General features: G+C 40.4%; 1 protein-coding gene and 1 pseudogene across 1 annotated transcript in view; both read left to right on the top strand.

Moving 5' to 3' along the window:
• Positions 1-6,664, top strand: part of LOC102840410 (ribonuclease H2 subunit B-like) — a 65,538-nt gene extending 58,874 nt beyond the window's left edge. Inside the window, exons 8-10 of the mRNA XM_006874151.1 lie at positions 1,067-1,109; positions 5,222-5,302; positions 6,557-6,664. Coding sequence (XP_006874213.1) covers positions 1,067-1,109; positions 5,222-5,302; positions 6,557-6,664 — 232 coding nt within the window. The remainder of the gene's footprint in view (positions 1-1,066; positions 1,110-5,221; positions 5,303-6,556) is intronic.
• Positions 6,665-6,888: 224 nt separating this feature from the next.
• The window catches only part of LOC102840039, a 30,038-nt pseudogene continuing 24,363 nt past the window's right edge, over positions 6,889-12,563 (top strand).

Below are 12,563 nucleotides of genomic sequence, written 5' to 3'. Positions count from 1 at the left end.
CTGGGTAAGATGGAGGGTCAGAGAAAAAGAGAAAGACCCCCAACAAGATGGATCAGCCAGGTGGCATCATTGATGGCGTCAAGTGTGGCAGTGGTGGTGGGGTTGGCCCAGGATTGGACATTGTTTCTTTCTGCTGTGCATGGGGTCGCTATGAGTCGGTTCCGACTCGATGGCACCTGACAACAACAACAACATTGGAGGAAAATATTGAAAGTGCCATGGGCTGCCAAAAGAATCAACAGATCTGTGTCAGAAGAAGTGCAGCCAGAGTATGCCTCTTAGAGACTTCGCTTTCATACTTTGGACATATTGTCAGGAGGGACCAGTCGCTGGAGAAGGATATCATGTTTGGTAAGGTGGAGGGACAGAGGATAAGAGGAAGACCCACAACAAATTGGCAGCATCAATGGGCTAAAGCGTGGCAGCAATTTTGAGGTTGACCCAGGACCGGGCAGTGTACTGTTGTACATAGGGTCATTGTATATAGGATTCTGTTGTACATAGGGTCACTATGAGTCAGTGCTGACTCAATGGCACCTAACAACAACACATGCCTTCCTTGTAGTCTTCCCTTGGATTGTTTGGCTGTGTGTCTCTCTAAAGACCTTAAGTCTTTGTACTCTGTATGTTTCTTTAGGTTTTTTTTCATTGGAATTTCTAAGTTGTGGTTAAGTATCTGGGAGAAAAGAAATAAGTCAATTGAACTTACCTTTAATGAAAATAAATAAATAAATAAAGTTCCTGGGTGTTTTTGTGAAGTTAAAACAAGTTTCATTTCATTTTTGAATATATGCTAGCATTGCCATTTAGGAAAGAAAATAACCCAGTGTAGAAATGCAAACTTTTGGAGGCTAAAAACAGCAACTGAATTTCAACAAATGAATACTTTTTTCTTTTTTAAATAAAATTCAAACAATTCCATAACAAAGGATTAAGTAGCAACATGAAGACTTGGAGGGGAAGCTATAGCATGAAAATGGGCAGTCCTAACTCTGAAGTTGTCCTAGACGGTCTGTTTGCTTCTTTGAAAAACCATGACTATGATTTTCCTTCTTTACTTCCTTAGGCTCCCCGAACCTCCAGCTTTACTGCCAAACCCTGCATCAAAGGTGAGACGCTCTGACAAAGGTATCTGTAGAATACTTGGGAAAATAAGACACTTGAGCTACATGAGTCTAAGGTTATTCTAGTTCAAGGATCATGAATTTAGGTGGAATAAGGACTCTACTGGGCTTTCCATCAATATTTTTTATTGTTGTAGATTTTACCTGAATAGTAAATAAAGCCCCGTGAAAATTTAACATCATAAGAGTAAACTTTAGCAAGATACTTGTGTGAAAACATTATACTATGTAATTTAAATTGTTGTTAAATGCCACTGAGTCAGTTCTGACTCATAGGGACCCTGTATAGGGTTTCTGAGGGTACAGCTGGTGGGTTTGAACTGCTGCTCTTGTAGCATACCAGGGCTCTTAATTTTTTTTCAAAAGTTGGTTTTGATTAAAATTAGACCACTTGATTAACTTTATTTTCTTGTTAAAATTACAACAAGTTTTTGGTTCCAACTGATCGTGACCCTGCACAGGGTTTCCAAGGCTGTAAATCTTTATGGGAGCAGAACGCCTTATCTTTCTCCTGTGGAACCACTGGTAGTTTTGAACTGCTGACCTTGAGGTTGGCAGCCAGACTCATTACCACTATGCCAAAGATCCTCTTTATAGCTCAAACTCTTTACTAAATCTAATTGTCATTGACTTTTCCAACCAAAGCTTTTCCAACACAAGAGCTTTTCCAACACAAAGAACCCTTTGAGGGGGACAGCTACAGTGTTTTTTCTTCCTGTATTTGAAATGATCCAGGAAATGGGTATATAATCTCTGTCTGTTGGTGGAAACATCTTTCTTCAAGAACTGCCACTTACATTTATCTCCCACTGCACCACCAGGCTCCTTAGGGTAGCACTAAGCCCACTGCCATCAAGTAAGGACTCCACAGGACAGAGCAGAACTGTCCCACAGGGTTTTCAAGGCTGTAAATCCAACTACCAACCTGCTAGTGTAAATACAACTAGCACACATGTGCTTAACTGAAGTTGTTAAGTGTCGAGGAGCTGGTTCCAACTCACAGCAGTCCTGTAAAGGATTTCCTAGGCTGTACATTATTGTAGGAGCAAAAAGCCTCCTCTGCTGTAATCTTTATAGAAACAAATTGCCAGACCTTTCGTCCATGGCCTGGGTGTGTTCGAACTGCCCAACTTTAGGTTAGTAATTGAGTACAAACTGCGCCCCTTCTACCCCCCAGAGACCTGATAGGAGACATGAAGAAGCAGAATTGTCTTTCTGTGACCAAGAGAGTTGTATGCTGAGTCGTTTCCAACCCATAGCGACCCTGTATAGGATTTCCAAGGAGCAGCTGCTGACCTTGCCGTTCAAACTGACTTGCCATCCAGCACATTAACCCACAGCGCCACATCAGGACTCCCAACCAAGAGAGAGGCTCGCTGAAAATAGTTGTTTCTTACGTTTCTGTCTCTAAAAATTAAGCATATTCTTCCTCCCAAATATCTTAGTAACTTAGAGATCATTCATGAATTGATCTAAACTTATTCTTGAAAGTTTTAGATTGTGACACTCTCAGGGGTAATAAGTTTCATTAAGTTTATTCTTTTCTGTCTCAGTTTTCTGTTTTATTTTCATTTCCAAACCTTAAGTAGTTTGTGATGTCATCATTTAGGATTTAGATCAGAGATCAGCAAACTTTTTCTGTGTAGGCCAGATAGTAAATATTTTAAGCTTCCTGGGATAGATGGTCTCTGTCACAACTCCTCAGCTCTGCAGTAGTAGTGTGAAACAGCTATAGACAATGTGCAATTGAATGACCATGTCTGTGCTCCAATAAAACTTTATTTACAACAGTAGGCAGCCAGATGGCTTTGGCACATGGGCGCATGGTTTGGCAAGCCTTATCTCCAGGGTCATTTTCATTATTTTTTTAAGTCTTCTTCAGGCTCTCGTGTCCACATTACAACTGTACTGGATTTTGTACCCGTAGTTTAAACAAACATAGGGCAGTGTCCTCTGCCAGTTTTCCTTTTGGTGTTCAGTAGTTGATTGATTTGCATGGTAGTATAATTGATTGTTTTCAGGAAATGCATTCTAGTGGCTTTTAGGTTTTTGTTGTTTGATAGCTTGGATTCTGTCTTTGTGAATATGTTCTACATTATTTTTCCCTGACTGTCAACACTTGTAGAATCCTGCTGTGGTTCTGTGTGGGCTCATGCGCTGGATTGCAAAGTCCGTTTGAACCACAACTATACAGGGTTGCTGTGGGTCAGAACCGACTCACCGTCACTTAGCAACAACAACAACAATCACGTTTGCCTAGGTCTAAGCTCTGTTTCCAAACTCCCCATCTATTTGGTCTTTTGAATCTGTCACTGATTTCGTTAACAAGAAGAGTTGAATGCAGTTGGTTCGTTTGGAGATATTCCTGCGTCACTTCTTAAAAATGGTTTCTAAGATGCACAAGAACATCTCTGGTACTCTGTTTACTCTTCTGTTTACAGACCTTTTGTTACTTTCTTTCTGAGACACGTTCCTGTCTACTGTAACATCTCACAAATCCGTGGTCTTTTCATAAGAACAGTTTAAGTAAATATATCGATAATGTTTCCTTTAAAAATCCAACAGCGTATTTGAAATAAAATCAGAACTGGTCATGTGCAGTAGCTACCACAGTCATTTCGTTTGTCATAAGCTCTTCAGCTGGTGTCTTGTTTGGGAGTGAAGCATGGAAACACCTCAACTGATCCAGTCACTCAGGTTGTGAAGCAATTTACGCGCTCTCCCCAGATTTTTTATTGGACATATCAGTGAAAAGTAAATATTGTTCAAGTTGTTAGAGTGACATCTATCTTAGATACATAGTCCACTAGGAAGAAACTCTGGGCTCCTCATAACTTCAGGCTTTCTGTGTTCTGAAGATATTACAGCCTTTACTGGTATTAGCTGGGAGTACTACCCTCCTGCTTAAAGATACCTTTCTAGTAAAAGCACACATCACCTGAGCAGCCATTGCTGTCTTGATTTAAATAGAAAGCTGGGTGTATGCTTTCACTCTGGGCTAACTCATACATGACATATTAAGTTTTCTTTAAACACTTTGCTAGAGGTCTCTGTGTGGCCAAGAGAAGTTTTCTCACAGTACATTCCCAGGATGTCCTTTCTGTTACGTTACAGTGGAGAATCTTAAGAAACGTTTTCTCCCCTGTGCCGTGCACCCTGTGCATTTTCCTCCCCAGTGTCACCCATTCTTCGTTTAGCAACAGTTGGACCATGAAAAGTGAGAGAAGGAGCATTTCCTAGGCTTGTTACCCCAGTGTCTCCACAGAGAGTGTGTAGTCTCAATCTGATACAGCCAGACTTACGTGTGGTGATGAGGTCTTTTCCTGAGTATGTGGCAGTTCGTTTTGTGTTATGAACATTAAGACCACCCTCTAGTCCTTGATAAGATTCGCACACTCATTAGAGCAAAACATTCATGTAGGAGTAAAACATTAGGAAAGCTGTGACTTAGTTGTCACTGGATTATTGTCAAAAAAATGAAGATTTGCCCCTGAGGTGACCTTAAGATGATCATTTGCCTCTCTGTGCTTCCCTCTCCTGCTGGCCGCTAGCTTGCAAGGCTGTTCTTGTGTGGACAAAATGAGATCATCGAATGCAAAGCAGGGAAGAGCGTGCAGCTGTGCAAAGATGGTGGTACTAGTGTGGCCCATCTCTGAACTCACACGGGGACTCTAAAGCAGCACTTGGAGGAGAGTATGGAGTGGGCTTCTGGCTCCCTCAAGGGGCTTCTCACCTGTAATCTCTTTGCCTTGTTTTCACCACTCAGACGGTGGTAGCAGGTCGATGCCCACCTTACCAGTCTCTTCTTAGTGTTGTGAGACCATCTGAGGGCCTGGGCCATGTAGTTGCCCAATCATAGCCCACATCACCAGGGCCACTTCTGAGAAGTGGGGTGTAGTACCTTAGCTCCCAAATAACTGACCAAATGTGAGGGAGCCCATGAAATCCCAAGCCCTCTGCAGTACCTGCTGCTCTCTTTGGCCTCTGTGGGAAGTGGCTTCTGGGTCCAAATTGCACGTGGTGGTTGTTTTTTATAAATGGCTTGATGTAAGTGTCCAGGTGACGTTTGACGCCACTTCACTGCTCTAACATTGCAGAAAATAAAGTTGTCTGATGAGCCTGTAGAAGCAAAAGAAGATTATACTAAGTTTAACACTAAAGATTTGAAGACTGAGAAGGTACGTGTGTCCAGGACAATGGCATATTGTCTGTACGTCTAAGTGCTGTTGCCTGCATGCATCAAGGGCTAGTGCTCCTACACCCCAGACCACGCCGTTACTACTCCCTGACCTAATCGCTCATTCAGATTCTGTGCTTTCCTGTGTGATTTAGCATTGTTTTTATGCTCAAAGGTCTTGCCCATTGCTAGATAAAGTAACTTCCACTTAAGAGTTTAGTATTTAACAATGCCCTCAGAGTTTTATTACTTATGTTTTTAATTCTTTAATCTACACATGATTGATTTTGGCATGTGGTGTCAGGGGATAATCCAATTTAAGACCTGGCTAACAAGCTACTTTCCTGAGTTGTCTTTGTTATCAGGGACATTCTGAGTTAATACCCTTTTTAAGTGCCACTTCCCATTGTACCCATTTGGGGGAAGGGGTGGGGTTAGGATATCAGTAGAGTGCCTGACATTTTTCACCATCCAGTCAAAAAATGAGCCCACTAATTTTTAAATGCCAGAATGTGAGAAGGAGGCATGCAGGGACCATACACTGTCGCCCTAAAAGATACTTAGGCAATGACTTTCTTCTGTGGTCCCCAGAGAGATGCAAGAGTTTTTTTGTTTTTCGATTCCCATCTGGTGTTGTTCTGAGCAAGTTGTAGAAGAGATAGAAGTTTTCAGGGCAGAATCATTTGGAGTCAGTTTTTGGAAAGTACTTCTTTTGTTGGAGGAGAAATTAGGCAGCTATTCTGCTGCTCCCAGGATGCCTTGCAACACAGGTCATCTTTGGAACATAAAGTATTGTCCTTGGTTCCCCATAGAGTGTATGAATAAAATCAAATGGTAAATTGGTGTGAATTATTCATCATGTAATACTACAAGGCTGTAATTCCTCCCTCTGACAACACAAATTGAATTACAGTCTGTGTCAGTTCCATTGTTGGTGTCATTACACTTAATGTGCCTTCCAGAATTATTCCTCCGCAAGGAAGCTGTTGGCTGTAACATTCCACTCCTCAGAAGGCGGCAGTTGTATCTTTTGCCTTTTTTTTTTTTTTTTTTTTTAACATATTCTGTCTCAAAGGCTTGAGTTCTGGATAGAATTCAGAACTTCTTTTTTATAATCACTCCCTTATGAAGCATGTTAGCAGTGAATGCTTGCCTTCCCTTAATAAACCTCCGGACATGCACAGTCTTGTTTGATATGCACATGGTTTATAAATGTTACATTGGTAACCATTGTTCCTCTTATTTTCATTAACAGAAAAATAGCAAAATGACTGCAGCTCAGAAGGCTTTGGCTAAAGTTGACAAGAGTGGAATGAAAAGTATTGCTAGCTTTTTTGGTGTAAAAAACAAAAAAAAGATTTGAAAGTTTGAAGATAAAATCTCGCAAAACTTTGATTTTGCTTTTTACATGTTCCATTTTCTCTCTTCCTCCATATACCACTGTACCTCCTGATCTTTAATGGCTACCTTTTGGAGGAGATTCAAAACAAAAAATGTCCAGCCAAGAAGCTGAAGGGCAATTTTCATATTCATTTGAATGATTCATTCTTTGTGTTTGTTTGTTTGTTGTTGTTGCTATTCCTGAATATGGAGGGGGAAAATCGTGGAACTTCATGGCTTGTGGCCTTTGGAGTCTTGTTTGACATAATGAGAAATAATCAAGTGGATAGAATTAATGTACAGCAGCACAATTTCCTCAATAAAATGACATGTAACAGTATTTGGCTGTGTGCCTGTTATTTCATACAACATTGCTACCGAGTAGCTGTAATAATTCTGTTTCAAATAGACAGAGAGAAATCATAGCAAACTGTCAGGTAAACTACTACTTTTCAAAAGGCTTCAGTTTTTAGGAACCCTTTGGTTTTTCTGTGTTTATGAATATATATGTTCCTTGTACAAAACACAGATACATGAGAGGTATGCGGGTGGCTGGGAAGGAAGGAAAGGTCACTCACTACTCATGGAGACCTTGTGTACAACAATGAAATAGTGCATGGTCACCCAGTAGCCTCACAACTGCTAGCTTGTGCAAGTCCATAGTTGGGGCTACTGGGCCCCCCCCCACTGACTGAAGGTCTCCCTCCTGCCTTTGTGTCCAAATAAGAGAGTCTCTGGAAACTGCTGAAACCTGCCCACCAGTGGTATTTGATCTTACCAGTCCTGGTATTTGATATAATAACTAGAGCAAGTACAGACCAGATGAACTGACAGAAGAAGGTTCACAGCCCTTTGAATGTGAAGACCAGTACCCTAATTTCTAGCATCACAGTAACACACAAATCACAGTATGAGAAACTGACATTTGGGTAGCAGGTAAAAAACCAGAAAAGTGTGAAGTGAAAATTATAATCTTCTAACTTTCCATACCCAAAGATAGTAGAGTAATTTTGTTATACTTATTTTTAAAAAGAAATTATAGTAATAATTTTAATGACCTTTGTTGGCATTATTTTGTGAGCATTTTTCCAGGCTTTTAAGTATTCTGCATATAAATATTCCTTTTTAAAGACAGCATGTCCATACTGAAGTCCTGGTGTGGCATTGTAGGATAAGCTTACTGTAAGATCGGCTGTTCAAATGCACCAGTTACTCCTTGAAAACCGTCTGCTCTCAACAACATACCAGTATCAGCTGCCGCGGATTGATTCTGACTCACAGCGATTTGTGTTCCGTAGTTTTCAGAAGCTCTCGGGCCTTCTTCTGCCAAGGCATTTCTGAGTGGCCTTGAACCTTTTGGTCAGCAGCTGAACACATTAGCCCAGGGACTCCTAAGGCAATTTAATTTTCCATTACTTATATTTTTTATTTTTTATTAACTAGGACCTTAGTTTGGGCTTTTAGATTATTCCAAATAGTCACTGTTGTAAATAATGTGAGGTGTTAGATTATATATCAGTGTTTGTCCACTTAACTCTTTTCTCAGAATGACATCTGTGACAGGGTGTCCCGGTTCTTCCCAGCCCTGGAATCAGCCTATTTCCCAAGGAGCCCAGTACTTTAGTGGAGAATTGTTGCTATTGTTGTTAACTAAGTACAGTCGGTTCTGACTCATCTACCCTGTATAAGGTTTCCAAGGAGCAACTGGTAAGTTTGAGCCACTGACCTTGCAGTTCAAACTTACCTTGTGGTCCAATGCTTTATCTTACCCTGCCACAGCAGGACTCTGGTACTTACAACAGATGTAGGCACGCTAAGGGGTGCGCACTTCTAGTGGTGTGCCATTGCTTATAGGCCCACCTAGTGGTCAGAGCTAGGAAGTGTGGGTGTGTGTATATACATAAACACGATAGACTTTAAGTCCAGCCATAAATATGTGTCAACACGTATGTGTGTGGTCTTCATTGTCAAGTTAAGGCACTTCTCTCCTCTGTCTCCTCTGCCCAGTTCACTGAGAGTTTTTATCCTGAATAAGTATGATAATTCATCAAATACTGTCCTGTATCTATTGAGATGATCACTGGTTCCCCTTAATGCTGGGCTGTCTTTTTTTTTTAACCTTGTTGTTGTTGTTAAGGACTATCGAGTCGGTTCCGACCCATAGCGACCCTGTACAGGGTTTCCAAGGGTGTAAATCTTTACGGGAGTAGAAAGCCTCATCTTTTTCCCGTGGAGCAGCTGGTAGTTTCGAACCGCTGACCTTAAGGTTGGCGGCCCGATTCTTAACCACTACGCTACCTTGGCAAAGCAAAATTTACTCCGGCAAGAGGGTGCGTGCGCATAGCCGTACAGGAAAAGGCCAGTGAGCACACCGAGTGGGCAGTCCACTTAGGTTTTTAATACCTGACCCAAGTTTTAGAGCTGTGTCTCACCCCATTGGCTAGGGCTTTGACCACACAATCTTTTCCCTTACCGGGTTGGCTAGTTTAATTTTTTAAGGAGCACATTCCCATTTCAGGAAATAGTAAAAAGTAGAAGCGAGGTCATACAGACCCTACTCACTTCAGGAAATAGTAAAAGGAAAAAAGATGGTAAAGTCTCTGCTCACTTCAGGAAGTAGTCAAAGAAATAGAGATCATAAAGTCTTTATTCACTTCAGGAAGTCGTCAAAAAAAAAAGAAAGAAAGGTCACCCGAATACAATACACAGGATTATAATAATTTGGGGAGAAAAGATATTCATTCCCACAGTCACCCCCCCCCATTATTTTTTTATTTATCTTTTTTTGTTGTTGTTAGACTTCATTCTTTTTTTCAAACTCTGCAAGTAGACGAAGTCTTTGGTGTTCCTATGTTTCTACGTGAAAAAGGTTATTTTGGTATGGAGGTGAGGTTTGTTTGGATAAGGCTGTTTCTGTAAGTTTTAGAACTAATTCTCTTCTACAGAGTATAATACAGCATCCCGTTAGTGTTAATACACCAAATACAGTCAGAGAGGTGAGGACCAGAGTCATAAGTCCTTTCCATTTTTCGAACCATTGTTCCATGATACTAGAAAAGGGGCCATCTATGCCTGAATTGTCAGTGAGTTCGTTATCTAGGTGGTCAGCCCTTGTAATGCTTTGGTAATGGTATTATCAGGAGCTGTATTACTGGGAATTAAAGTACAACCTTGGACTCCGATTATAACACATACTACTCCTTTTTCTGCTAATCATTTCTAGGGTTAACCTATGTTCCTAGGCCATTTTGCTAGTAGCTCCTAATTGCTCTGCTATTCCTTTTATAGTGTCTCTGGTATAATTTACGAATCTTTGTTGATTGTAATAGATGTAGCTAATCCAGTTTACATGTTTGTTAATGGTTGACCACCAGAATAATACAGATTCAAACTCTGCAGCTATATGGTTTAATACTGGGCTGTCTTTTAATAGGTGAATTATAATGACTATGTTTTTTAAAGTTGCTGATGTAGACTCTTCTAACATTTTTTAAAAATTGTGGTAAAAGATTATAAAACATTTGCCAATAGAAATGTTTTACATGGATAGTTACATAGGTTATATTACTAATGTTGTACAACTATTACCACGATCTTTTTCCAAATGACTTCACCACCATTAATATACATTCGGTACCCTTTAAGCAATAACTGCCCCATGCTGTTCCCTCCCACCCTGGTTAAGTGCTGTCAGATCACTTCCGACTCATTATCTACATTTGCCTAGGGCTTCCTAGGAGCAGCTGGTGGGTTTGAACCACCAATGTTGTAGTTTACAGTCCAGTGCGTATCCTACAGCGCCACACTAGGACTCCTCACTACTTGTAACTACTAATAAGCATTTCGTTGTTGTTGTTAGGTGCCATCGAGTCAGTACTGACTCACAGCAACTTTATGTGCAACAGACTGAAACACTGCCTGGTCCTGGGCCAATCTCACAATTGTTGCCACGCTTGAGCCCATTGCTGCCTGCCATATTGTCAGCATTAGCCTCTGTGTTTTTGCCTGTTTCATATAAATGAGATCATACTGTATTTGTCCTTTGACTTTTTTCACTTGGCACATTTTCAAGGTTCACACATGTGGTGGATGTGTCAGGACTGTGGCTGAGTCCATTCCATTGTACGTATGGACCGCATTTTGCTTACCCATTCATCTCTTGGACTCTTAGGTGGTTTCTACCTTTTGCCTGTTGTGAACAGTGCTGCTTTGAGCATTGATGCACAAGTGTCTGTGTTTCTGCTTTCAGCTCTTTGAGGTACATACCCAGCTTTGGGATTGCTGGGTCACCAGCTGCTCGTCAGAAACCCTGTGCAGATGACTCTGAGATGGAACTAACTCCACGGCACTTAACAACAACAGTAGTGCTATGTTTAACTTTTGATGAACTACCAAACTTTCCCACAGTGCCTGTACCATTTTGCATTCCCACCAGCAATGGATGAAGGTTCCAGTTGCTGCACATCCTTGCCAACACTCATTATTTTCCTTTTTTAAAAATCATAAGACACTCTAGTGAGGGTGAGGTAGCATTTCACTGCGGTTTTGATTTGCATCCTCTTAATGACTAATGACTTAATGGAGTTCTGGTGTGGCCCTGCAGGATTATGTGCTAGACTACAATGTCACTTTGAACTGCAAGGTTGGGAGTTCAAACTCACCAGCTGCTCTTTGGAAATCCTATACAAAATCGTTATGAGTCAGAACCGATATGGCATCTCTTAGGAGCAACAACAATGACTAATGAATGATGTTGAGCATCTTTGCCAGTGTTTGTTAGCTATTTGTACACCCTCTTTTTAGTGAAGTGTCTGTTCAAGTTCTTTGCTTATGTTTTTGTATTGGGTTGTCTTTTTGTTTTTTAAGTTCTTTGATATCATATATCAAGAAATTCTTCATATATAATGGATGTTAAATCCTTATCAGCTATATGGATCCCCCAAATTTTCGTCCAATCTATAGATTGTCTCTTCACTTTGTTGATAAAATTCTTTGAGTGATTGATTTTTAAATATTAAAGTAAACTTGTAATCCTGCTAAACCCTACTTGGTCACAATGTATTTGTCTTAATATATCATATTAGGTTTTATTTCATTTCTGTTCATGAGGGCTATCGATCTGTACTGGTATAAGGTAAGCATTGGGTTGCTAACCTCAGCAGTTGCTCCTTGAAAACCCCATACAGCAGGCATGGGGGACCTCTTTTCTGCCAAAGTTCATAACACCGTTTGTGGCCCCTACAAACCTGTCAACTTAAAAATTATCCTGCTATATTTGGTCAAACATTTAATTAACTCATGACTGGAACTCATGGTTGTTTTGGCAGAACCAAACCAAATTATTTCACAGGCCTGTTCCCTACCCCTGCTATACAGGGTCGTTATGAGTGGGAACTGTCTCCACAGCACACAACAACATAATGACTTGATTTGGTTTGGTATTAGGGTAAAGCTGACCTTAGAAAATGAGTTGGAAAGTATTCTATCTCACCTATTTTTTTTTTTTTTTAAGCAATTGTATTATTATTTTGTCTTCATATGTTGTATAGAAATCACCAGCGAAGCCATTTAGTCTTAGAATTTTCTAACCGGAAAATATTTAAATTCTGACTCCATATCTCTATTAGATATAGAGCTATCCATATTTTCTACTTCTTGTGCCATTTTTTATCATTTATGTCTTTCAAGAGGCATGTCCATTTCATCTTAAGTTGTCAAATGTATTTTCGTAAGTTCATAATATATATATTTTTTTATTGTGTTAAGATCTATGGATCTATATTGATATTACTTACATTTGTTGTTGTTGTTGTTAAGTGCCGTCGAGTCGGTTCCGACCCATAGCGACCCTGTACAGGGTTTCCGAGGGTGTAAATCTTTAC

The sequence above is a fragment of the Chrysochloris asiatica genome, unplaced genomic scaffold (assembly GCF_000296735.1).
Source record: "Chrysochloris asiatica unplaced genomic scaffold, ChrAsi1.0 scaffold00263, whole genome shotgun sequence".
NCBI classification, from domain to species: domain Eukaryota; kingdom Metazoa; phylum Chordata; class Mammalia; order Afrosoricida; family Chrysochloridae; genus Chrysochloris; species Chrysochloris asiatica.
The sequence above is the reverse complement of the archived record's forward strand: the minus strand, read 5'-3'. Positions and strand labels throughout refer to the sequence as shown.